Source organism: Macaca mulatta, chromosome 15 (genome assembly GCF_049350105.2).
Source record: "Macaca mulatta isolate MMU2019108-1 chromosome 15, T2T-MMU8v2.0, whole genome shotgun sequence".
Taxonomy (NCBI): Eukaryota; Metazoa; Chordata; class Mammalia; order Primates; family Cercopithecidae; genus Macaca; species Macaca mulatta.
In genome coordinates this window covers 9,585,372-9,610,864 of record NC_133420.1, presented here as the reverse complement: position 1 = coordinate 9,610,864, position 25,493 = coordinate 9,585,372, and the positions used below count along the sequence as shown (strand labels likewise).

Sequence of the window (25,493 nt, the reverse complement as noted above, 5' to 3'; positions counted from 1 at the left end):
AAGTTTGAAGATGCGGCAAAATCTGATAGCAGATAGATAACAACAAGGTTAATATAGGGTCTCTATTTATACCAGCACAACCCGCCCAAAATTCCCCTCCAAATCAGACTATTAGTCAATCCAGACACTGCCCCTGTTGCAGTAAGGCCAAACCAGGTTTTATTAGAAGCTAGAAAGCCCCCGGTTTCCATATCGGAGAAGCCCCAACTAAAAGCTCCTCAAAGCACCTCCCCGCCCTTAATCTCCCTCACCCTCGCCGACATGTTAGGAATTAAGGTAGCGGCTAGAGTTGAGACCGGGACAGCAGCCCTAGTGCATGGTAACCATCATCTGCAACAACTTAAAGTAGCCATAGATGAAGACCTTAGAGCCATAGAACAATCTATCACAAAACTTGAAGAGTCCTTGACTTCTCTGTCTGAAGTTGTATTACAAAACCGACAAGGACTAGAAATTGTCTTTCTGAAAGAGGGCGGACTCTGTGCAGCCCTGAAAGAGCAATGTTGTTTTTATGCAGATCATTCAGGAATAGTTAAAGATTCTATGGCAAAACTAAGAAAAAGGTTAGACAAGAGAAAAAAAGAGAGAAAATCTCAACAAAATTAGTTTAAAAATTGGTACAACCAATCCCCTTGGCTTAGCACCCTAATCTTCACCATGTTAGGACCCCTCATCCTGCTCACGCTCATCCTGACTTTCGGGTCATGCATACTCAACCGCTTACTCACCCTTATTAAAAATAGATTAAACATAGTACATGCTGTGGTTCTGACCCAACAATACCAGAACCTCAGGACTGAAGAAGAGGCTCAAGATTGAGCCTCTGACACAAAAAGAGGAGGGAATGAAACTAGGCCGCATAAAACTTAGAAACTAGGCCTCATAAAAAAGAACTTAAAAAAATTAACACCAGGTGGCTCTGGATAGGGTCCCACCCTGCCTCGATAGGGTCCCACTCTGATAGGGTCCCACCCTGCCAATTCCGGGAAACAACCTCATGGGGTCCTACCCTGCCAATTCCGGGGGTCCCACCCTGCCTCGAAGTTCCCGGAATCAACAACTCCAGGAAAAAAACCTCATAAGGTCCTGCTCTAACCAATTAGAACAAGACACCTTGCTCAGGCCATAGACAGACCCAATTACCACGCGCCTAAAGCTTTGTTTGAATTTCGCGCCCTAAGCTGTGTTTGAACTTGTGTTTGCCTATATAAACAGCCTGTAACAAGCAGTCGGGGTCCCAGGGCCAACTTAGAGCTTGGGACCCTAGTGCGCTAGTAATAAATAACTCTCTGCTGTGAATCTCGTGTCGGTGATCCTTTGCGGTGACCCCTGCCCAGGAGAGAATCGACAGTTCGGTTCCAACAAAAAGTGTTATGCAAACAAGTGTGAAAATAGCCTAAATGCCACATCCTGTTACTACCTGTCATGAAGTACATTGACCAGTTATTCACTCTGTTCTGATCTCTACCCATTCCACCTTTTCTTCATGGAACAATAATTTGACAGTTGGTTATGCAGAACCAGAGTAAGTCCAGTTTGATTGGCAGGAAACGATTTTGGGTATGAAGAACACTTTAGGCATTTATTGAACTCTTGTTTGTACCACCGCTGTGCTGGACAGTTTATAAATATTACTTCTTTAAACAAGGCCTATGGAGTCAGGCTGCCTGGGTTTTGCTAACTAGCTGTGTCATTTGGGACAAGTTTTTAAGCATATGTAAACCTGACTTTCATCTATGAAATGGGATGACAAGGGGTCATTATCATCTCACAGGATCGTGCAAATGTGTGTGTAAAGTGCCTAGTTTGGTGCCTAACACATAGTAACTACTCAGTAAAGTTATTATTACACCATCATCATCATATTTAAATGTAAATATTAAGAGCTAATAAATTTGTAAAAGGTACTATACCTTTACCCCTTGAATCAAAGACTACTTTAGTTTTAAGCGGTTGGGTGAATTTATCACTTAAATATTGGCCTCTTGAATACCTTGAATTTCAATTAAACGTAGCCAGAGGATTTCATAATTGGACCGTTGCCTCTGGAACTTGGAGCTTTGTTTGTTTGTTTGGTTTCACTTCCTACACTAAACATGTGGCTGTGCACACCTTTATGGTGACTTCTGGTACTGGGGAATCAAAGCTTCGTTTGCTTCTTTGGAGGAGATGATCTTATGCTATATGAAGCACTCAGACTTTGTTAACTGTGTACCATCCAGACAAGACCAGGTGCTTCCCATGGCAGCCTGTCCTTTTCTTAGCTCTCTCATCAATCTAGCCTGTTCCTTCTATTCCTCTTTATACTAGAACTTCTCTTTGAACAAGGAATGTTGTTTTGTCACTACTAGGTCCCCAGCAATTAGTAATGCCTAGCACATACTAGGTGCTTCCTGAATGTTAATAGGTGATAATCTAGCAGAACACAAGATAAATCCGCAGGTTGAGATTTAAGCTGAGTGGTATGAACGCTGCATTGGCAAACTTATTCAATCAATTTTGTTAATGCAAGTTTAACATATCTTAGTAACTGACTTAGTTCAGGAATCATTTACTGAGTGTCTTCTAGGCCAGACATTGGGGACAGAAAGGTAATAATATATGATCCCTGCCTCATGCGCAGGAAGTCTAGTGAGATGGACAGACACGTGTCAATGGCTGCCATGGAATATGGTGAGCATTAAGATAAAGGGGCACCCTGTGTGCCCTTGGAGCATAGAGCAGGGCTTGTGTTCTGGGAACATGGGCTCCATGTGAAAACACAATTTAAATTTTCTTTTTTTTTTTTTTGAGATAGAGTCTTGCTTTGTGGTCCAGGCTGGAGCACAGTGGTGTGATCTCGGCTAACTGCAACGTGCTTCCCTGAAGTTCAAGCGATTCTCGTGCCTCAGCCTCCCGAGTAGCTGGGATAACAGGTGTGCGCCACCATGCCTGGCTAATTTTTGCATTTATAGTAGAGATGGAGTTTCACCATGCCGGTCGGGTTGGTCTTGGACTCCTGACATCAGGTGATCCTCCTGCCTCGGCCTTCCAAAGTTCTGGGATTATAGGCATGTAAGTATTCATCCTTTTAAATATCTGCGGGTAGCACTTAACTTTAAATGGGTACTAATTAAACTATTGAATGACTTTAGTATGGATTGAATGACTTTGCTTGGGCCTCGTTTTTAATTTCCTTCATTAGAGAAAAAAAAAAAAATGCAGGTTGAATATCCCTCATTCAAACTGCTTGGAACCAGAAGTGTCTCAGATTTTTTTACATTTTTGGATTTTTGAATATTTGTATTATACTTGCTGGTTGAGCCTCCTGAATTCAAAAATCCAGAGTCTGAGCTGTTCCAATGAACATTTCGTTGAGCGTCACGTCGGCACTCAAAAGTTGTGGATTTTGGAGTTTCTGGTTAGGGAGACTCATCCTGTATGGGTGCTGGATTGTCGCAGGAGTTCCGGACCAGAGGTTGGGTGACTAGGGTTTGGTTTTCACTTTGTTACTAAACAGGTTGTTTTCTTCCATACGCTCAGCTTTAGATCCCCCGGTTGTCAAAGAAAGGAATGGGCCATCTGATGTTTAAGGCCTCTGTTAGTTCTGATTTGGAGACACCTGGCTTCAGTTCATCTTCCTTAGGAGTGGACAAAGAATATGGGAATTTTGAAATTGTTAGTCAACATCTACAGGGTCGTTGCAGCCTGGTTTTGGGTAAAGGTCATCTTTAGTGAGCCCAGGGAGAAACAGTGGTTTAGCTGTCAGCTGAGAGGGGTAAGTGGTCCTATTAATTTTCCTCTGTGGTAGTGGAAGCATTGTTTAGGGTCACAGCGTCAGTGGAGCTGGCTGGAAAGAGGAGGGGAACTCACTGTTACAGGTTATATTGAATGTGTTTTCAGTCACTAAATGCTTTTTATGATATGTTTTTCAGGATTTCAGTGTTGTATGATTTCTCTGTGTTAAGCACAGGAAATTTAACATCAGCAAAAAAGAATGCTCTTTTTTTCTTTTTTTTTTTTTTTTTGAGATGGGGTTTCCCTCTTGTCATCCAGTCTGGAGGGCAGTGGCGTGACCTCAGCTCACTGCTACCTCGGCCTCCTGAGTTCAAGCGATTTTCCTGCCTCAGCCTCCTGAGTAGCTGGAATTACAGGTGCCCACCAGCATGCCCGGCTAATTTTTGTAGTTTTAGTACAGATGAGGCTTTGCCATATTGGCCAGGGTGTTCTTGAACTTCTGACCTCAGGTGATCCTCCTGCCTCGCCTTCCCAAATTGCTGGGATTACAGGCATGCGCCGCCAAGCCTGGCCTTGAATGTTCTTTCTGTGGGAATCTACAAAAGCCAGCTTTTGAGTCTAGTGGCAGAAAACCTCTTCTTCATTGTTGAGCTGTGCTGTGAGCTTGGAGGACTTCAAGCCCAGCTGAAAAAGCTGTAGTATTTTATGTCAGTTGGCTGTCTTGGAGAACTTAATGAGCACTGGGCTGGAGTGATACTGTCAGAGTTCATGAGCGGTTTGTGGCTCTCAAAGCCTCGATACTGGGGTTGCCCAAATACATCGGCTGGACTCACTATTTCTCTTGGGAGTCGGGGGGTGGAAAATGCTGTGGTCTTAACTCTGCTCTTAATTTGATGGTGCTGTTATTAATGGTAGGAATGATTTCATATGTTTGCATTTTGCTTTGTAATTCACAGAGAATTTTAAAATCCGTTATCTGATTTTATTCCCGCAGCAGTTCTGTGAAAAAGGTAGAGCACTTTCATATCTTCTGTTTTCCCGTGATTCTCTTGTGGCTCACAGAGGCTAAGAGCCTTCACCAAGGTCATCGGGTGAATGAGTTGCAGAACTGGGAGTAGAGGCTCAGGCTTCTAGTGACCCTGTTTCTTCCTTGATAGCTCGCTCTGGTGGCGCTATGTTCAGGTAACTGCGCATGCTCGGTTTGGTCTTTTGTAAATCCCTGCCCCATTTCGGGGGAGGTTCTTGGGAGGCTTCTCTTCATTTTGGAGCATTTAAGTATCTTGTCCTCTCTCCCTCTTCCCAGATGCACGGGCATTTCTGCAGGCTCCCAGGCTGGCCCTTGTGCGTGGGGGCGTCTCCTGCCTCCACGTTGCTTGCATGCCCCCTTCTGAAGGGGCTCTTCCCCGCATGGAACCCCCTCGTGCCTGCCTCCACACTGCAGGCTGTTCGGTAAATGTTACTGACTGAGCATCGTTGTTTTCTAGAAATGGGACGGGGTACGGATGCCAAGTTCTTTTCTGTGTGAAGTCTGCGATTGTATCATCTTGACTTCCCCGTGTGTGCTCCTTGAGGTTGTCGCTGTGCTGCGGTCATCTGTGTTCCCTAGGGTGCCTCCCTTGGAGTCCCGGCCGTAGCAGACATGCAGTCAGTGTTCATGGCCTAAATGAGAGGAAGGCCAACAGAGCCATTAAATCTGGAAAATGACAAGTGAGGGAAAGGAATTTTTATTTAAGGCGTGTGAAAAAGAAATCTCTTTAGAAAAGTTGACCTGTTTCTCAACTGGAGTTGAATTTCAGCTCAGAAAAGCAGCTGTGTGCCCAGAGGGCTTTGGGATTTCAGTTTGTGACAGATGAATTGAATTTGTTGTTGTATGAATGTGTTATCCTTTTGTGGTTTTATTAGGCCTTTCTCCCAAATGGAATCGATTTTTCTATAAAACTCACACTTCCTTTTTGAGAAGTGTAACACTAATTGTATGGGATGGTCTCCCAAAAGATAACCAGCCAGGAACCAAACACACTGCCTGAGACTCACGGCCCCTGGTTTCTGCCTGTGCAGCTGCAGGGCAGAGAGGCACGCTCGAGCCGAAATCAAGACGCATGTCTGCATCTTCTCTTTCTTGACTGCTGTTTCGTCTCTGAGCTGGCCTGCCTTCAACGTCTAGGAGCTTGTTGGGTGTAGACACATTACGGTATGGAGGAGGGATATGGCGTTGCCACAGCCAGGAGACTCGCTGAAGTCTCTGTTCTCTTCCTGCTCACTGCTCTGACTTTGTATAAGTCACATTTGTAGGGCTGTGCACAGTGGCTTACACCTGTAATCCCAGCACTTTGGGAGGCCGACCTGGGAGAATCTCTTGAGCCCAGAGTTTGGAACCAGTCTGGGCCACATGGTGAAAGCCCATCCCTACAAAAAATAAAAATTAAAAAATTAGCCAGGTGTGGTTGCTCATGCCTGTAATCCCAGCTACTGGAGAGGCTGAGGTGCGAGAATCACTTGAGCCCGGGAAGTCGAGGCTGCAGTGAACCATCATCATGCCACTGCACTCCAGCCTGGTCAGAGCAAGACCTTGTCTCAAAACAAACAAAAGCAAACAAAAACCCATGTGTAATAGTGGCAGTAGTTAACTTTTGAAAGTTTGAAGAAAACTTCCTAAATCACCTGTGACCATGGACAACTTACTTAGCCTTTCTATGCCTCAGTTTCCTCATCTATGAAAAATGAGAGAATATGTTACTGATCTTGCAGGATTTCAATGAGAACTAAACGAGATCAAACTCAGAGCCTGGCACCTCGTGAGCCCACACTCAGTGTTATTATTTCAACATTTTAGAGGAAAATGAATGCTAATGGGTCATTATGGTTAAACATAGTCTATCACTGGTGTTACTCATGGTATTGGAAGGAACGTGAATTCCATATAGATAGTGTGATGGAGAAAGTATTTTGGGCATTGGCAGTATTGATTCAAAGAACCAAGGACGTGTCTGTCCTGTGTGGAGAGCCGTTTCCGCTTGTTTCTTTAAATGCTATGGGAAAAGCAGTCGACCCTGTGCTCTCTGCCGGACAGCTTCAGTCTCCACGTATTGATTTGGCCAATTGTCGCTTGCTGTCATCATGGCAGCAGCAGTTGAAGGGACAGTTTGTCTTGATTTGCATTTCTGTGTGTTTGTGTTATTTATAGACAATTAAGACATGGAAGCCTGTTTATGGCAAGCTGGCAAATTCAGCAAAACTTGGAGAAACCTGTTAGCACAGTTTGCACGTGTGCGGGCACAGAGCAGCCAAATAAACACACACATTTTCCTGTATTTTAAAACTCTCTGTAAAAAAAAAAAAAAAAAAAGACATTAAACCATTGCCCAGATGGCTTCTAGAGCTAGAGCTTTTTCCTTGAAGTACATGAGTATGGCTGTCAGACATCTGAAACCCGAAGCCATCTTAAAACATCATTTTGATGCTACCCCCATCCGCCTTTTTTTTCTGTTTGTAAGGGACAAGGATCCAGGAAGGAAAGTAACAGCTTACAAAGGCTTTTGTTACAATTAATCGTTCATGTTCTTTCTTTTGGTATCTTATTCTCTGTTTACATTTTTTTTTATTTTTACATTTTTTGAGACAGATCCTTACTCTGTCACCCAGGCTGGAGGGCAGTGGCATGATCTCGGCTCACTCCAACCTCTGCCTCCCAGGTTCAAGTGATTCTTGCGCCTCAGCTTCCTGAGTAACTGAGATTACAGGCATGTGCCACCACGTCCAGCTAATTTTTATGTTTTTAGTAGAGACAGGGTTTCGCCGTTTTGGTCAAGCTGATCTTGAACTCCTGAACTCAGGTGATCTGCCTGCCTCAGTCTCCCAAAGAGCTGAGAGTACAGGTGTGAGCCACCGCGCCCGGCCGCTGTTTCCATTTTGTAACACTAGCGTCACCCCAGTGTAGGGTGGCTAGGGGTATTCTTCTTTCCTGTTTCCTGGTGTATTTTCCTCTACAGTATTGATCACTCTTTAACATACTTTTTGGTTGTCTGTCTCTACCTACAAAAATGTATGTTCCCTGTTATATCACCAGTGCTTGGCACGTAGATAGTTAGTCAATATTTGTTGAATGAATGAATGAATGGGCTGAAAGAACCTTATTCTTCTTTCTTCTGTCACTTTACACCAAATGCTTTTGGAAAATGCTATGTGAACAGGGATCGTAAGCAGCAGAGGTTACACACATGGCTGTGGGATAGCCCATCATCCTCAGATACTTGTCTGGAAGGAGGTGGAGTACTTGAGTAGAAATGATACAAGATAACTTCTTCAGAAAATCAGCCAAGTGTCACAGCTTTTCACACAGGCGTGTGATATTTGTGTATGTGTGTATGAAGAGCTGTCGTGGCCTAGAATCACTAGCCTTTAGATCCCTTGTACAGATGGAAAAGTAAAGTCGGAGGCCCAGGAATGCTGTAGGCCACCGAGGTAGAGTCCCTGTCTGCCCTTCTCAGTGCCCAATCACTTCTCACTGCACTCCCCTCTTTACTGCTAAAGTCACCTTCCCTGACTCTGAATGTGTAACCACGAGGGAGAAAATGTCCTCCAGGCTCACAATTTGTGGAGAAAAAGCCCAGCAGCTGAAAATAATGTTCACAAAGTTTGTACTTAGAAAACGTGGCCATTTCTATCATGTCTTTGAATTTCCTTGTTTCTCATACATTTTATAAACAAGACAGTAGAAGGAGATTCGGGAACAGCAACTTTAGAACAAGGGGGAAAAAATCGAACCTAGAGCGGTCCAGTTTCTGTTTTCTTCTCAGTTTAGGGCTGAGGCACTTTAGCTTCCTGTCTAAGGGACTACTCAAATCTGATTAGAAGCCATTGTGGGCTGGTAATTATCCGTAATTTTAGGAAGACAGATGCAGCACCAACTCTGTTCTCTAATAGCAGGCTTATTAATTTTAAATTTGCATGGCAGGAGAAGCAGATGGCGAGGTGGGATAAGCGTTCTGATGCTTGGTCATTGATAGCTTTTTACTTCCATGTATCACATGGGGATTTGGGACCCGGGAAGCCCGCGGAGAACTGATGATTGTCTGTCCCCTAACCAGCTGGGTTCTTTTTCATCCTGAGCTCAGAAAGATTGCTCCTACTGCAGCCAGGGAAGGCAGGTTGTTGACTGGTTAGAAATCATGACAGGTTATTTTCTCCACCCGCAGTTCGCAGTTGGAAAGCAGAGCTATCAAAAAGTTGTATTCTCTGTTGTATTTCAAATCTGGGTGTTTAAAAAATTTTGTAAGCAAATTAAGCATTTCTTTAACGGTAGTTGTGTGTGTTCTTTGAAGGGGTGGCCTGCCCCTCCACACCTGTGGGTGTTTCTCGTTAGGTGGAACGAGAGACTTGAGAAAAGAAATAAGACACAGAGACAAAGTATAGAGAAAGAAAAGCGGGGGCCCAGGGGACCGGCGCTCAGCTTACTGAGGACCCACGCCGGCACCGGTCTCTGAGTTCCCTTAGTATTTATTGATAATTATCTTTACCATCTTAAAGATAAGGGAGTGGCAGGACAATAGGATCATTGTAGGGAGGAAATCGGCAGTAAGACATACGAACAAAAATCTCTGTGACATGAATAAGTTTAAAGGAAAATGCAGTGCCTTGAGATGCATATGCAAACATCTCCATAAACCTTTTAGCATTATTGTTTCAGTCTATCACATGGGGAGAAACCTTGGACAATACCTAGCTTTCCTAGGCAGAGGTCCCTGCGACGTTTGGCCGTGTAGGTGTCCCTGGGTAGTTGAAATTAAGAGAATGGTGATGACTTTTAACCAGCAAGCTGCCTTCAGGCACTTGTTTAACAAAGACACATCCTGCACAGCCCAAAATCCATTAAACCTTGAGTCACCGCAGCACATGTCTCTTGCAAGGACAAGGTTGGGGATAGGGTCACAGATTAACAGTGTCTCAAATACAGAACAAAATGGAGTCTCTTATGTCTACTTCTTTCTATATAGACACAGTAACAGGCTGATCTCTCTTTCTTTTCCCCACAGTTCTTGATGCGAATGAGAGGTGCATTCCCTTGTAAAATCCCTGAGAATTAATAGGAGGATTTGAGCCTTAGAAGAGAAGTTGCTTTTCTAGATGATCACGTAGATATGATGCTGAGCACTAGACAAAGATGTTGATTGAAGCGATTTAAAAAAATTTTGTCTGAGTTCAGATTTTACACCAATATTTAGAAAATCAGCAAAAGAACTTGGAGGAATGTTCTCAGGCATCCAGTTCAGCCCCCTGCGCACATTGTCATAAAATCCGAGTGTGTGTACAGGGAGACGCATTCCTTTCTGTTCTCATCACAGGTCCTTCCCTGGCTCTGCACCTGCCTGTCATGCGCGTCCGTGTGAAGAGACCACCAAACAGGCTTTGTGTGAGCAATAAAGCTTTTTAATCACCTGGGTGCAGGCGGGCTGAGTCCGAAAAAGAGAGTCAGCGAAGGGAGATAAGGGTGGGGTCGTTTTATAGGCTTTGGGTAGGTAAAGGAAAATTACAGTCAAAGGGGGGTTGTTCTCTGGTGGGCAGGAGTGGGGGTCACAAGGTGCTCAGTGTGGGAACTTTTTGAGCCAGGATGAGCCAGGAAAAGGAATTTCACAAGATAATATAATCGCTTAAGGAAAGGACCGGTCATTTTCACTTGTTTTGTGGTGGAATGTCATCAGTTAAGGTGGGACAGGGCATTTGCACTTCTTTTGTGATTCTTCAGTTACTTCAGGCCATCTAGGCGTATAAGTGCAAGTCACAGGGGATGCGATGGCTTGGCTTGGGCTCAGAAGCATGACATTGTCCTCTTCCCGACCTTCCCTACCTTTTCCCTCCTGTGCGGTTCTCTCACAAAGTGAATGGCCTCAGCCACAGCTTCTCTGCAGCTGCATCAGACTGTGGCGACAGGAGTGGTGGCTCCTGCAGGGCCTGCTGTCCCCACTGAGCCCAGTCTTGCTTGCCGCTGCAACCTGGTCACCATTTTGCACAGAAAGTATGTAATTCTACGGAATGAGAGCCAACATGCTGGGAATGGAGGTGTCTTTATCATGGTGCTCTGCATATTTTAATCTTGGGTGGAAAGTATGGAAAAGTATGTGATACCTGTGGTTTGATGTCAGAAGGACGTTGTCAACTTGATATGGACTGAGGATGTTCAGGTGCAGCAGGCACCCCGGCTTCATTAAATGAGACTTCCCCATCTCCCTGCCAGGCATGCACAAGTGTATGGCCACATCTTATGTGTTATCCTTATCTAGAGTGCGCCTTGTCGTCATGCTTAAAGTTACATGATGATATTCTTCCTCATAGAGTAGGTCCCAAGCCGCATTCAATACAGAAATGTACTCTTGCTGTTCTACATAGAAAGTGCTTTCATATACCAAGTGGGAGAGCAGTCCTAAAATCTGGGCTGGAATCACAGAAGGAAGGCTTTGGGAAGCAACAGATTCCCTAGTCCAAAGCTGGGTCTTGATGAACCCAGAAACAGGACCAAGAGAAGTGAATTTGCCTAAGGCCCTGACAGTGTCTCACGGTAGCATTTGAACGTAGCAATTTCTTGACCTATTTCTTTAAATTATTAGTCATGCTTCCTCTGATTCCTATATAAACATATTCCTCATTCATTCTTTTGTTTCAGTGAATTATTGCAGTGCTACCACGTAACACTATTTGAGTCAAAATGTGGCAGTGTTTGTCCCTTTCCAAGGTTTTTAGTTACACAGTTTGTCAAAGTTGTGCTAACAGTTTCTTGTTGGTTGCAAGGTGTCCTTTCAGAAGCCAATTGTGTGGTGTATTTACATTGCTTGTTGGAGGTAGTTTGGTTAGAACCTACTTCGAGTGGCTGGCGTGGGCCTGGGGGACAATGACAGCTGCCTGCTTCATGGGCAGAGATGAAGTAATTGCTTCCTAGGAAGTACCATCCTCCTGGCCACACTCTCCAGCCCATTTCCTTTGTGGTGGTTTCCTCACATCTGCACGTTTCTGTCTTCATGTGAGTGTCATTTATTTTAGCATATGACTTCAGGCTGTGGGGAAGAATGGCCATTTTAGCACAGAGATGCACACAAAGGAACAACTGGCTAAATGTGAGGGAAGACATTCTTAGGGGGGGTTTCATTTCTTTTATTCTGTAACAGGCAGTCTGGGAAGCATTCTGGACATGTGGCCTGTGGCCTGCGCTGTCACAGTTCCTCCCTGCAGGATCGCAGATGTTTGGAGATTGTAGTGATAACTGTTATCATTGAGAATGTCATTCTCACAGGCTCTAATAAGTCAGGATTTATTCAGTGTTAATTTGTTAAAGACAACTGTATTTCTAGCCAAATCCACTTGAGACGTTTCTCCTGGCAGTGTTGCTGGGGGTATTCCCGTGGCTTAGTCTTAGGGAAGCACACGCCTTTGAATACTGCTGAAGCTGTGAGTACCCAAAGCGCACCGGAGTATTTTTGCCATATGGGGTGTTAGTCACTGATACACGTCTCAGTCAGACCTGATGGATTCTTGACCCCTTCCTTTCTTAATTTTTTAATTTTTATTTTTAATTTTTGTTTTTTAAGAGCATAACCTCTCAGGTGGCCACCATGAATTTCTGGTGTTTTCAGTTGGCTGCAGCTTATTTGCCATCTCTGATTCAAACATATTCGAAGCCTGATGATGCTTCCCTTGGTTGTTCTTCTGCTGTGTGACCTCCGTGCCCGCAGGGTTCAAGACTATCAGAGCTGGGAGCCACCTTCACAACTACCAGGGTTTCCGGAACCTCCTTTATCTAGCCCTGGGGATGGAAGAGATGTCATCAGAGGTGAAGGCTTATTAGGTTTACATGCCATTGATAACGAATGAGGAGGTTTTCTTTTATATAAGGGGAGCTTCTTATAACGTGCTTTACTAGGGTAAAGAAGCTTTTGAGGTTTGCTTTCTCTGGAAAGATAATTTGTGATCCTGCTGTTGCTTTCAACAAAAGTATAATTTGCATACCAGTGCATGTTGTATTACTGAGCACTGGCTGACAAATGGTTCTTAACTCATCATTCACTCCGCCACTGTTTCTTGAATGGCATATGTGTGCCAGCTGTAGTAGGAACTTGCTAGAATCTAGGACTAACCCTTATGAAACGGGGGTCCTGGGGGAAGCAAATGCATAAAACTATAAAGGTTTGAGGGGATATCAGAGGGGGCGACTATAGGTGCAAAACTTCATTCATTCATTGTCCCATCTAGGAGGTTTTGTGTCTTAGCAGCGTGTTCCACAGCAACACATCCCTCTATCAAAATATTCATCATATTATTCTGAAATTCTCTGCTTAGGTATGTGTTTTTCTGACTAAGTTTAGAACTGGTTAAGGACAGGCTATGGGGTATGTATTATATATATCTACACACACACATATATTTATATATATACACATTACCATTGTAAATGTACTATATATTTATATATATACTCATATATATATTTCTCCCGCTCTATATATACATAAACACCACACACATATATATACACACACACATATATATGAAATACACACACACACACACACACACACACACACTCACACACACTCTTCTACTGCCAAGCACAGAAAGTGAAAACTAGACAAGAGTTCTTTTAGTGTTCATGAAAAAATAGATGTGTTAGTTGAGAGCGTCCATAAGTTGCCAGGGGAAAGACAGGATGGATTCACAAAGGGAGATAGTGTGTTTTTTATTTTTTTCTTTGTTTAACTCTTGAATTCGAAATAATCCAGACTTATGGAAAAGTTGCAAAAATAGTACAGAGAATTCCCATATACTCTTCCCTCAGATTCCCCAAACATTTCACCCCATTTGTACTTTCTCTGTGGATATAATTTTTTTTTTTTCTGAAATGTTTGAGAGTGGAAGGTAGAATGCAGGGCAGGGTGAAAGGCGGAAGGAGACAGGTGGGTTAGGAGGCTTTTTTTTTTTTTTTTTTTTGACCTTCTGAGATGGAGTTTCACTCTTGTCACCCAGGCTGGAGTGCAATGGCACGATCTCGGCTCACTGTAACCTCTGTCTTCTGAGTTCAAGTGATTCTCCTGCTTCAGCCTCCCGAATAGCTGGGATTACAGGCGCCCACCACCATGCTTGGCTAATTTTTTGTATTTTTAGTAGAGGGGTTTCACCATGTTGGTCAGGCTGGTCTTGAGCTCCTGATCTCTGATGATCCACCTGCCTTGGCCTACCAAAGTGCTGGGATTACAGGTGTGAGCCACTGTGCCTGGCGATTGGGAGGCTTTTGCAGTAACCCAGAGCACTGTGATGAGGGCTGGACCTGGTTGGAAATGATGAGAAAGGTGAGAAGTGGTTAGGTCTGGCATATATTCTGAAAGGAGAGTTTAAATGGGTTGGATGACAAGAGAGAGAAAAAGAAGTTTTAAGGATGATGTCAAGGATTTTGGCCTGAGTAACTGGAAGACTAGAGATGCTGTTATTGGGATCGGGAAGACTCCGGGAGGAGTGGGTTATAACAGGGGGAATCAAAAGTGTGTTTTCGGTATGCTAAATTTGAGGTCCAAAAAGGGATGTCAAGAAGTGTTGGCTGGGGGCGGTGTCTCACGCCTGTAATTCCAGCACTTTGGGAGACTGAGGCAGGCAGATCACCTGAAGTCAAGAGTTCGAGACCAGCCTGATAATTATTAAAATCGATCATTGATGTTTACTAATTAATCATATTATTGCTGCTAATACTGCAGGGGGTGTATACCTACCTGTGATGTTGTTCCTAATATCCAGGGACAGAGAGCATGATTTTAGTTTTAATATCACAGTAGGTGTACACGCACCCTGTTAAACTGATCCTAATATCCAGGGGGGTAGAATATGACATGACTCCCAACATAGCAATGAATGGACATCCACCCTGTGATATTGCTCCTAATATTCACAGAAGAAGCGTATGATATTACTCCCAATATCCCAGGGAGGGTACAGCTCTTCTGTGATATGGTTCCTAGTATCTGGAGGGAGAGAGGATGATAATAATTCCAGTATCGCAGGCTGTGTTCACCCACCCTGTGATATTGTTATTAATATTCTGGAAGGGAGAGGATGATATGATTCCCCATGGAGCAGGAGGCATCCACCCAGCCTGGGATATTGTTCCTAATATCCATGGAGAGGAGAGGCTGATGTTACTTCCAATATGGCAGGGGGTGTACATCCACCCTGTGATATTCTTCTTAATATTCCAAGGCTGAGAGGTTGATATTACTCCCAGTATCACAGACACCGTACACCGCCGTGTGATACTCTTCCTGATATCTGGAAGGGGAGATGGTATTAATCCCCATATCGCAGGAGGTGAACACCCACTCTGATATCTTTCCTAGTATGCAGGGAGAGAGAGGATAATATTATTCCCAATATTGCAGAAGATGTACACGGCCCCCCCCATGATATTGTCCTTAATATTCCTAGGCACAGAAGACGATGTTACTCCCAATATCGCAGAAGGTGTACACCCCCCAGTGATGTTGTTCCCATGATCCAGGAGGGAAGAGGATGATGTGACTTTCAACCCCTGCACCCTGCAATGCTCTCACCCTGCAACACCGACACCAGCTCAACCTGACATGGGAGCAGAGGTGCTGGCTGGGGGTGTTCATTGCTTCTCTTTTCTCCCTTGGCAGACTCAGTAGAGGAAGCCGAGACCGAGCAGCCGCAGGAAAAAGGTGGGTTTTGCCAGTGGCTCAGGCTTCCTCTGGTTATGAGCTGGGCCTTGGAGTAACACCGGGGGAGGGGACAGAGCTGAGTATGGTGGGCATTGGATGCGGCTGTCACACCTCTGTGGTGTGGGTCGGGGACTTGAGGGACATCGCCTGAGGTGGGCCTGAACCTCCCATCTACTCTGGCACTGGAGGCTGTGGGGTCCCACACTTCTTCCAATGAACATGCTGGCCCCCGCCTGGTCCCCGACCGAGGTGGGGCATCCTTTCCACTGCTGGGGCCCACATGTAGCTGTGGGTTCCTTCTTCATGACCTGGAGAAGCTGCAGTTCACCCTGTGCTCTGCCTCAGAGATGGGAGGTCACACAGCCCTCAGCGGGTAGCAGAATTCAGAGCCTTAGGTTGCAGGGGCCTCAACTGAGGTCCCTGAAGGGTCTGCTCCTTCCTGAGGGGAGCCAGTGGGGAAGGGAAGGCTGTTGTAGGTTTGCCTCGGGGAGGGGGTGGTTCCACCCTCTGCCAAAGTCTCTGGAGCAAAGGCACGTGGCTCTCCAGCTGCCCCGGAGGCCAGGGTAGTGGCTGGGAGGGGCTGTGGGCCTCTGCCGGGTGGGGGAGATTTCTTAGCTCATCTAGTGTAGTCAAGTCACATTAGCCTCTAAATCATATTTATTTATTTTTTTAATTCCAAGGCTTTACAGATGAATTAGGAGGCAGTTTGTATAGAAAATACTTTTTACATGTGAGCTTGAAACAGAGAGTCTGTTTCAATCTAGGTTTTTCCCTTCCCAGTAATGCCTCCTTTCATCCCAGGTTTTCCAACAGGAAATACGCTTGTTTGCTCACCTCTGGGAGGGGGCTTTGGCTAGGAATCCACCAAAGCCAGCAGGCACCAGTGGGCTGCTGGAGCAGTCTGGCCTTTGTTAACCCTTTAGGAACTGAGGGCTTCAGGTTTTCAGACCATCCAAGGTGAAGGTGGCCACAGGGGCCTGGAAGCTTTCCCATCCTTCCTGCAGGGATGGTCCGTTTCCCTGCACGGAGCTGGGTACATGGGTACAACACCCCTGTCCTGTGCCGTCGGTGGCTTTACCAATTTTGCATAGCAGCTTTTGAGCTGATCCATAGCTCTGATTGGCTGTTGAGGATTTCATGGATTCCTGTACCCCACCGGGGGGCCCAATATGCTGACAAAAGTTACATTTGTAGTTGTAGTGCTGCATATACATGGGTCCAGTTAGAAGGCTTTGATTCTATCTAAAGGGAAAGGCATCTCTGAGGGATCACTGAGCTGACATAGTCTCCTAAAACCTTGCTGTCAGGTGGGTGACAAAGCAGGACAGGAGGGTGATTTTGTAGGAGAGTCGGGCCACGGGCCTGCGTGTTCTCTCTGTCCTCATAGTGCCGGAGTTTCTACGTGCTCCAGGCCCCGAGTTTGCATTGCACATAATTCTCAAGGGCTCGTGGCAAGCTGCGCCAGGGTCGGGGATGTGTGGGGACTCTGCCCCCAGTGGACCAAGGACTCACATCTGTCTAGGTGTTTTTGTGACTTGCAGAAATACCTCCACCTTGCCTGGGCCTGGAGCCACAGGAGACCCTGCCGAAGGTGAAGAATGTTCTGGAACAATGCAAGACCTGCCCAGGCTGCCCCCTGGAGCCAGCGTCCTGGGGTCTCTGTGCGTCATCCAGCAACGTGAGCTTGCAGGACCCCGAGGAGCCCTCCTTCTTCTTGGAAGCTGAGGACGACTGGGAGGACCCAGAGGCCCTGAGCTCACTGCTGCTGTTCCTGAACGCCCCCGGGTCCAAGGCCAGCTTCCGTGGCCTGTATGACGTGGCGCTACCATGGCTGAGTGGCATGTTCTGCAGCTTTAGCGACGAGGAGGAGCTGACTGGGCGCCGGGCACAGGCCCGAGGGGCGGCCAAGAAAGCTGGCCTCCTCATGGCCGGAGTCCGTGCCATCGTGGACCACCTGGTGGCCCTGGCCTGGCTTCACGTGCTTCATGGACAGAGCCTGGTGAACCTGAACATCCTGCAGTCTGTCCAGGATGCAGTGGTGGCCAGCGAGGACCAGCAGGGTGTGATTGCCAAAATGTTGGCCATGGCTCTGAAGAGGACAGGCCAGATGAGGCAGGCAGCCGAGGGCTACTACTGTGCCTTATGGGCGCCTTGGGACCTGGGCCTGTGGAGGAACCAGGCAGTGGTGCTGGCCAACTTTGGGACCCTGTGCCTGCACACGAGTGTCAGCAGGCTGGCCCAGCACTACCTCCTGGAGGCCGTGTGGCTGTTCTCAAGGCTGCCCTGCGGGGAGTGTGGCTGGGACTTCACCCACGTGCTCCTGTAGCTGGGCCACCTCTGCACCCGCCAGGGCCCGGCCCAGCAGGGCAAGGGCTACTATGAGTGGGCCCTTCTGGTGGCCTTGGAGATGGGCCACGTGGAAAGTGAGTGCCCCAGTTCCTCCTGTGCACCTTCTGGGGCCACTCGGGTCAGGGCACACCTGGGGTTTGTGATTCGGAAACAAGTGGTGGGTTTTCCACCATCAAAAGTGCTGAGTCATGGCCAGCAGCAGATGTTGGCAAGCGCCCTGGAGACAGGCAGTTCCCATGCAGGGCCAGGCCCTCTGTGGCCTATTGAGGCAGCCAGCTCTTCCTGGTTTGCCCAGGGACCATCCTGCCTTGAGCACTGAAAGTCCTGCATGCTGGGAATTCCTAGACATAACCCTGGGATCAAGGCAGGCTCCGCTGAGCTGGGACTTCGGGCCCCTCCATGAGCCAAGCCCTGAACACCAGTTCTTGTGCCCGTGTTATCTGCTTGGTATGTTGGCAGCCTGCGTACCTGTCATCCCACTTCACAGAGGACACGGGGGCGGGTGATTGCCCAAAGCTGCAGAGCAGTGCATGCAAAAGCAGCTCGTTGTGCAGAGTGTGCCAGGCCCCACCCACAAATGGGGCTTGTGGGGTCCTCGGGTAGCAGGGACTGAGCGTGGGAATGTGAGCTTCAGGCCACAGAAGCCACAAAAGGGTGAGTGGCGTGATGGCGGGGCAGCGCTTGGCCCTGGGTTAGGGAAGCCTCTTTAGTCTAGAACCAGAGGGTTGAGAGGATTTAGTCAAGTAATAGTTGGTGGATGAGGGGTTGGTGGTGGAGGAGAGGCTGGTGGTGTAGCCTGTGTGAAGGCCTAGGGGTGAGAGAGTGGGGGTGAGAGAGTGGGGGTGAGTGAGCGGGGATGAGTGGGGTGTGAGTAGTGGTGAGTGAGCGGGGATGAGTGGGGTGTGAGTGGTGGTGAGTGAGCGGAGGTGTGATGGGGTGAGCGGGAGTGAGCGGGGATGAGTGGGGGTGAGTGAGTGGGGGGGTGTGGGGATGAGTGGGGTGTGATGGGGGTGAGTGAGCGGGAGTGTGAGTGGGGATGAGTGTGGTGTGAGTGGGGGTGAGTGAACGGGAGTGGGAGAGGGGATGGGTGGGGTGTGAGTGGGGGTGAGTGAGCAGGGCTTATGCAGGGAGGTGCAGAGTTGGGAGGGGGTGGGTTGGGTGCTGGATGGTGAGAAGCTCTTCTGGAGAGCTAAGCAGAGCCTGGGGCCTCAGGCTGTGGCTTGGCCTTTTCCCCAAGAGCACTGGGGAGCCATGGAGTGCTACGGAACAGTCACTGCAGACTGAGCAGTGAACGGACAGTAGGTGGGCAGGGCTGTCCGAAATCTAGGCCACAGAGGATAGATGAGGAAGTTGAGTGCAGGGAAATGGCTGAGACAAGGGATACTGTTGTGGGTCCCCTCTGCCTTGCAGCGCTTTGTCATGGCATAGTGAGACCGCTCAGAGGTGCCTCCTATGACCTGGACCAGAGCTGCAGGGGCTGTGACCAAACCTGCCCATTTCCAGCACAGGCCTGGCACCCACTCCTGGCCCTAGGAGTGATGAGATTTTGGAAAGGACCGTGTGAAGGGGCCCCGGTCCCACACATCTGCCCAGGGAGGGCAGGGGTTGGGGGGTTCAGACCCAGGCTTCTTCCCCAGGGACATTCTCTGACTGGAAGGAGACCCTCCAGGAACCCAGCGCCCCAGCCCCTACTGCAGCCTCCAGTGGCTCTTGGCACAATAGCCTGTGGTACCTCCTCCTACGAGGCCCTCCCCTGGGTGCTGGGGGATTCAGACTTGGAAATGCAGGCCAGGGAACGGGGATCATGCTTCCCTGTCTCCCCACCCTGCGCTGAACGGTCGGGGAGACCGAGGGCGGGGCTGATACCCCACATGCTTCCTTGGGGTCATTTTTGAGTCACTTTCGGTAGTTTGTGTCCTTCTACGAGTTTGGCTGTTGTGTCTAGATGGTCTGGTTTCTTGGTGTACAATTGTTCGTAGTGTTTTCATGGAATCCTTTTATTTCTGTCAGGTCGGCAATCATGTTTCCTCTTTCATTTCTGATTTGAGAAACTTGGGTTTGTAATTTTTTATTTCTTCATTTTTATTAGAGATGGGGTCTCATCATGTTCCCCCAGGCTGGTCTTGAATGCTGGCCTCAGCGATCCTTCCCCCTCGGCCTCACAAAGTGCTGGGATGACAGGCGTGAGCCACGGTGCTCAGTCTCTGATTTTAGTCATTTGTGTCCCGTCTTTCTTTTCTTGGTCAGTCTAGTGAAAGATTTGTCAATTGTGTTATTTTCAAAAAACCCACCTTCGGTTCTCTTGATTATCTCTTTTGTTTTTCCATTCTCTGTATTTTTAATTCCCATTTCCACTCTCACGTTTATTATTTTCTTCCTTTTTTTAATTCACTTTGGGTTTAGTTCTTTTTCTAGTTTCTCAAGGTGGAAGGTTAGGTTTTTGATTTGAGATTTTTCTTCTTTCTTTGAATGTAGACATTTACAGTTATAAATTTCCCTTTCAGCACTGCCTTAGCTGCATCTTGAAATTTTTGATATGTTGTGCTATTTTTTATTTTTAAAGACAGAGTTTTGCTCTATTGCCCAGGCTGGGGTGCAGTGGTGCAATCTTGGCTCACTGCAACTTCTACTCAGGTTCGAGCCATTCTCATGCCTCAGCCTCCCGAGTAGCTGGAATTACAGATGTGCACCACCACACCCGGCTAATTTTTGTATTTTTTTTATAGAGACAGGGTTTCACCATGTTTCCCAGGCTGATCTCAAACTCCTGGACTCAAGCGATCCTCCCGCCTCGGCCTCCCACAGTGCTGGGATGAGAGGCGTGAGCCACCGTGCTGGCCCGGGCTGTGCATTTGTTTGCATTCTTCTCAAATTAGTTTTCGGTTTCCCTGATGGTCTCTTTGACTCACTGGTTGTTTAGGAGTGTGTAGTTTTCGCATATTTTGGAATTTCCCACGTTTCCTTCACTGTCGATTTCCAGTTTCGTGCCAGTACAGCTGAAGAACACCTCTGCTTTGGTCTCAGTCCTTCTCCCTTCACTGAGGCTCATTTTGTGGTCTGGCACATGGTCTGTCATGGGCAATGTCCCATGGGTGCTCAAGAGGACTGCGTATTCGGCTGTTGTTGGGTGGCGTGTGTGACAGATGTCCATTCGGCGTACCTGGTTTCCTATGTTAATCTCTGGAATGTTTCTGACACTAGAAAATCAGGCTTTGGGAGAGGCCAGTGAGCCTGTGGCTTGGGAGCCTGGTTGCATGAGAGAAGCATGTGTGGGAACGCCAGAGGCCGGCTTTGAATCCCATTCCCCCAACATGATGCCGTGTGTGGCAGACGTGAGCTTGGCTTTGCTCTCTCAGGGTTCCATCTGTGACAGGGGCCACTTGTGCCCCTGGCCTCATCAGCTCAGGCTGAAGGCAGCCCTGGTCCTGGCCAGAGGGGCTTTCTGAAGCAGAAATAGATGGCCTGGTGCAGGGGCCGAGCCCCTGCTGTTCACTCTGTGTCCATCCACAACCTCAGCCCTGGGAGTTGTAAAGAAGGCCGGCCTGTACCATGAGCATCTGCACCAAGATGTGCCCATGTCACAGTGTGCTCGGCGTCTGCCCTGGCACAGGTGCATGGCCTGTCTGCGCTCAGGTGCCCCGCCTATGGAGCCCAGGCTCACAGAGGTGTGAAGGAGGCAAGCAGGGGCCTCCGAGCGCAGCCAGCCTCACTTCGATGCTGGGAGACTAACGTCTTCCATTTTGTCTTCTGCCCAGGCCAACTGCGGGCCGTCCAGTGGCTGTGCTACTTCTACAGCGCCGTCATGCCCAGGGAGGCCCAGTATGTCATCTACCACGATCTCCAGCTCTCCCTGGCCTGCAAGGTGGCCGACAAGGTGCTGGAGGGGCAGCTCCTGGAGACCATCAGTCAGGTCTACCTGTCCCTGGGGAAGGAGCGGTAAGGGCTGGCTTTGCAGTGGTGGAGGTGGGGGCGGGCAGGGAGAGGGGCACAGGGAAGCTGGCCCAGGGCCCAGCAGCCCCTCTCCTTTTGATCATTTGGTGCTTTGGCATCAGATGCTTTGAGATGGCCGGCCTGGGGTCATCCCAGGGCTGCTGCTGGCCCGTGAGTCCCAGCTTGAGCCTCCCTTGTTGGGTCAAAGGTCATCTCAACCCCAGCAGAGGCAGTACATGCACTCTGGGCTGTTCTTCCTACTATGGTGGCTTTTGTCATCTTACCTGTGCCTGCCCCGAATCTTCACTCCTGGCCTCCATCTGTCCCATTAAATGTGACCATAGTAGCCACCTGTGGCTTCTCTCCCACAGAAGACAGAACCAGTTGTGTCACCTACTTCCCTGGGGCAGGGTTTCAAGGTCTCACATCCCATATTTGGCCTAGTCAGCTTCCTCCAAGCATCGTGACCTGGTGGGGTGACCTGGTGGGGTAACCATGGCCCTGGCCACCCCACCCATAGGGCCCAGTGACATTGCTGCAGTCACAGCCCCTTGAGTGTTAGACTTACTGAGAGAGCAGAGGAGCCGCCAGATTCCATAGGGACCTGGGAGACTGACTCCAGTCTTGGCCTCAGGTTCACAGAAGGAAAATGGGCCAGTGTGCTAGAGCCATACTTCTCAAAGTGTAGTCCCTGGACCAGTAGAGCAGCATCCATGTCACCTAGGAGTTTGTGGCAAGTGGGAGTTCTAGGGCCTACCCCAGGCCTGTGGAGCCGGAAGCTCTGGGGGCAGGGCCAGCAAGCTATAAGGACAGGCCTCCGGGTGACTGTGATGGCTGCACACCTTGAGAACCATCGGCCAAGATAACCTCTGAACACTAACGGCTCCTGGTGCGTCTGGAGAAGACACCGGCCATGTCTGGGAGGCAGGGGAGATGGACTAGCACACTCCTCCTGCCACAGGGCAGCATGATGCTCGATTCCCTCGGAAGGATGTCCTTCATCTTTTCCATGCCGTGTGTGTTCACCCTGGCCCTCCCAGCAGCCTGGGAAGGGCAGAACACTGCACACACAAGAGGGCCGTTCCCAGTCCCCACATTCCAGATTCATCTGTCACCAGACCCACGGGAGGAGGCAGACTGGTTCCAGGAGGATGAGAGCCCTTGTTCTGACACCTGTGTCTGATTCCAGTGATTCCAGGGCCTACAAATCCTCTCTGGACTACACCAAACGAAGTCTGGGGATTTTCATTGACCTCCAGAGGAAAGAGAAGGAGGCACATGCCTGGCTGCAAGCAGGGAAGATCTATTAACTCCTGCGGCAGAGCGAGCTGGTGGACCTGTACATCCAGGTGAGTGGCAAGGGATGCAGGACGACCCCTGTGCTGTTCACTCTCTGTCCATCCACCCATCCATTCATCCTTCCATCACCTATTTACTTGTTCATTCTTCCATCCATCCATTCGCCTGCTCATCCTTCGATCCATCCATCCATTCACCTGTTCATCCATCCATCCCTTTATCATCCATTCATTCAGCCACCATTCATCCATCTGTTCGTCCGTTCATCCTTCCATCATCCATCCATTTACCTGTTCATCTTTCTAGCCATCATCCATCCTTCTGTCCATTCATCCATCTGTCCTTTTATCATCCATCCATTCACCCGTTCATCCATCCATCCATCCATTCATCCTTCTATCAACCATCCATCCTTCCATCCATCCATGATTCATCCATCTATCCATCCATCCTTCCATTCATCTGTCCATCCATCCATTCATCCATCCTTTTATCTATCCATTCACTTGTTGTTCCATTCATCTGTCCATCATCCATCCATTCACCTGTTCATCCATCCATCATCCATCCTTCCATCATCCATCTACCTATTGATCCTTCCATTCATCCATCCTCTCACCCATCCATCCATTCACCGTTCGTCCATCCATCAATCATTCATCCATCCATCCACCCACCCACCAATCTACCTATTAATGCATCCCTCCATTCATCTCTCTGTCCATTTGTTTATCCATACATTCGTCTATCCACCATCTATCCATCCACATGTACATACATCATCTACCCTCCACCCATCCATACATTATCTACCCACGCATACATACATCCAGACATACACACATCATTCCACCCACCCATCCATCCACCCACCCACCCGTCCGTCCATCCACCCGTCCGTCCATCCATCCCAGCATTAATCTATCCACACACCCATCCATCCATCCATGTGTCTACATCTCCTCATCCATTCATCCATCCATCCACTCATTCCTAAGCCACTGCTGAGCACCTGTTGTGTGCCTTTTCCCTCCCTCCAACTGGTTCCCTCACATCCTCCCCCGGTGGCCAGCATCTTCTCCCTGAAGGCAGAGGCGCGGCCCCTCACAGTGCACAGCACTTGCTGGTATACAGCACATGCTCAAATAATGTGACCACTCAATTAACACACAGAAGAACTTGCTCCAAGCGACACGTGGCACATCTCCTTACAAAAGGAATCTATCATAGTGGCTGTTTTCAGAGGCTTTCCCAAACACAGTGTGATCTGAAACAAATTGTGAAGCCCACGAGCCTGGTGAAGGTTTCATTATTGAGCACCTGCTGTACACCTCCTTGAGCTGAGGTGAGGGATGAAGAGCTCATGGCCAAGAGGGGACCAGGCCCACCCACAAACACTGCTGATGTGGCAGGGATGTGGCAACGCAGAAAGGAGCCAGGGGCTGGGCTCCCAGCAATCTGGGGGCCACGGAGACTGGTTTGAGTGCAGGGGGAGTGGGCTAGGGCTAGCCCTGTTGGTAGGATTCACAGGTGTCGGGCTCCTGGGCTGCAGCTGCTCAGTCACCTCCTGGCACTCAGGAGCATCAGTTCATTGTCCTCATGCCAGTGGTGGGGGCAGCCCTCATGCACAGGGTCTGAAAAATGCTCAAGTGTACCTGTAGTGTGTGAGAGGAAGGAGCCTGGCAAAGGTGCGCGTAGCCACCTCACTAGGTGTGGGTCTTGAGGGAACTTCTGTCTCCTTTCAGGTGGCACAGAATGTGGACCTGTACACAGGCGACCCCAACCTGGGGCTGGAGCTGTTTGAGGCAGCTAGAGACATCTTCTTCAATGGGGCCTGGGAGCGGGAGGAAGGCCTGTCCTTCTACCGGGTGAGCTGGCCTGTGGGCTGATGTGGGTGGGCCTCAGTGGGGCACCTGGAGGGCTGAGGCACAGGTGTGGCAGGGTAGAGGCCTCCCAAATGGAGGCAGGGCCACCCATGCACATGATTAATTTCCAAGTGGTCTCACCGGGAATGATATTGACCATGCCCCTGCCTGGGACAAACGCTTGGGGCCTGGACGTGACAATGGCTCTACCCTTGTACCTGATGACCTCAAGCAACCCTGAGTGGGAAGTCCTGTCCCCATCTTCCAGATGAGGAAACTGAGGCTCAGAGAGGCACAGGGACATGCCAAAGGACACACAGCATATCAGTGGGAGACCCAGGTCTGCATGCACCCCGAAGTGGGATGGCTTCTCCCTTCCTCTGAGCTCACGGTGTGGCTCAGCCCTGGGCACAGATCAATGTGGTGTTTTTAGAGCAGAGAGGAGTGCTGGCTCCCCCCAGTCAGACCCCCGGTGCCCAGGTGGGAGAGGCTGGTCTGAGGCTATCGGGTGTAGCTGGATGGGCCTCAGGTGACTCTTCAGCCCCCAACTTGGATGTCTGAACTGTGTGTTATCCCAGAGCACAGAGCTGTGTCGAGGTGCAGGGGTAGCTGGGGTGTGGGAAGC

The 25,493-nt window shown here is 48.6% G+C and overlaps 1 protein-coding gene across 1 annotated transcript in view; it reads left to right on the top strand.

Moving 5' to 3' along the window:
* Positions 1 to 261: 261 nt before the first annotated feature.
* The window catches only part of LOC114675957 (SH3 domain and tetratricopeptide repeat-containing protein 1-like), a 30,079-nt gene continuing 4,847 nt past the window's right edge, over positions 262 to 25,493 (top strand). Inside the window, 6 exon segments of the mRNA XM_077966392.1 lie at positions 262 to 319; positions 15,384 to 15,425; positions 16,967 to 17,848; positions 21,530 to 21,710; positions 22,903 to 23,053; positions 24,749 to 24,871. Of these exon segments, the coding sequence (XP_077822518.1) occupies positions 262 to 319; positions 15,384 to 15,425; positions 16,967 to 17,848; positions 21,530 to 21,710; positions 22,903 to 23,053; positions 24,749 to 24,871 (1,437 nt within the window).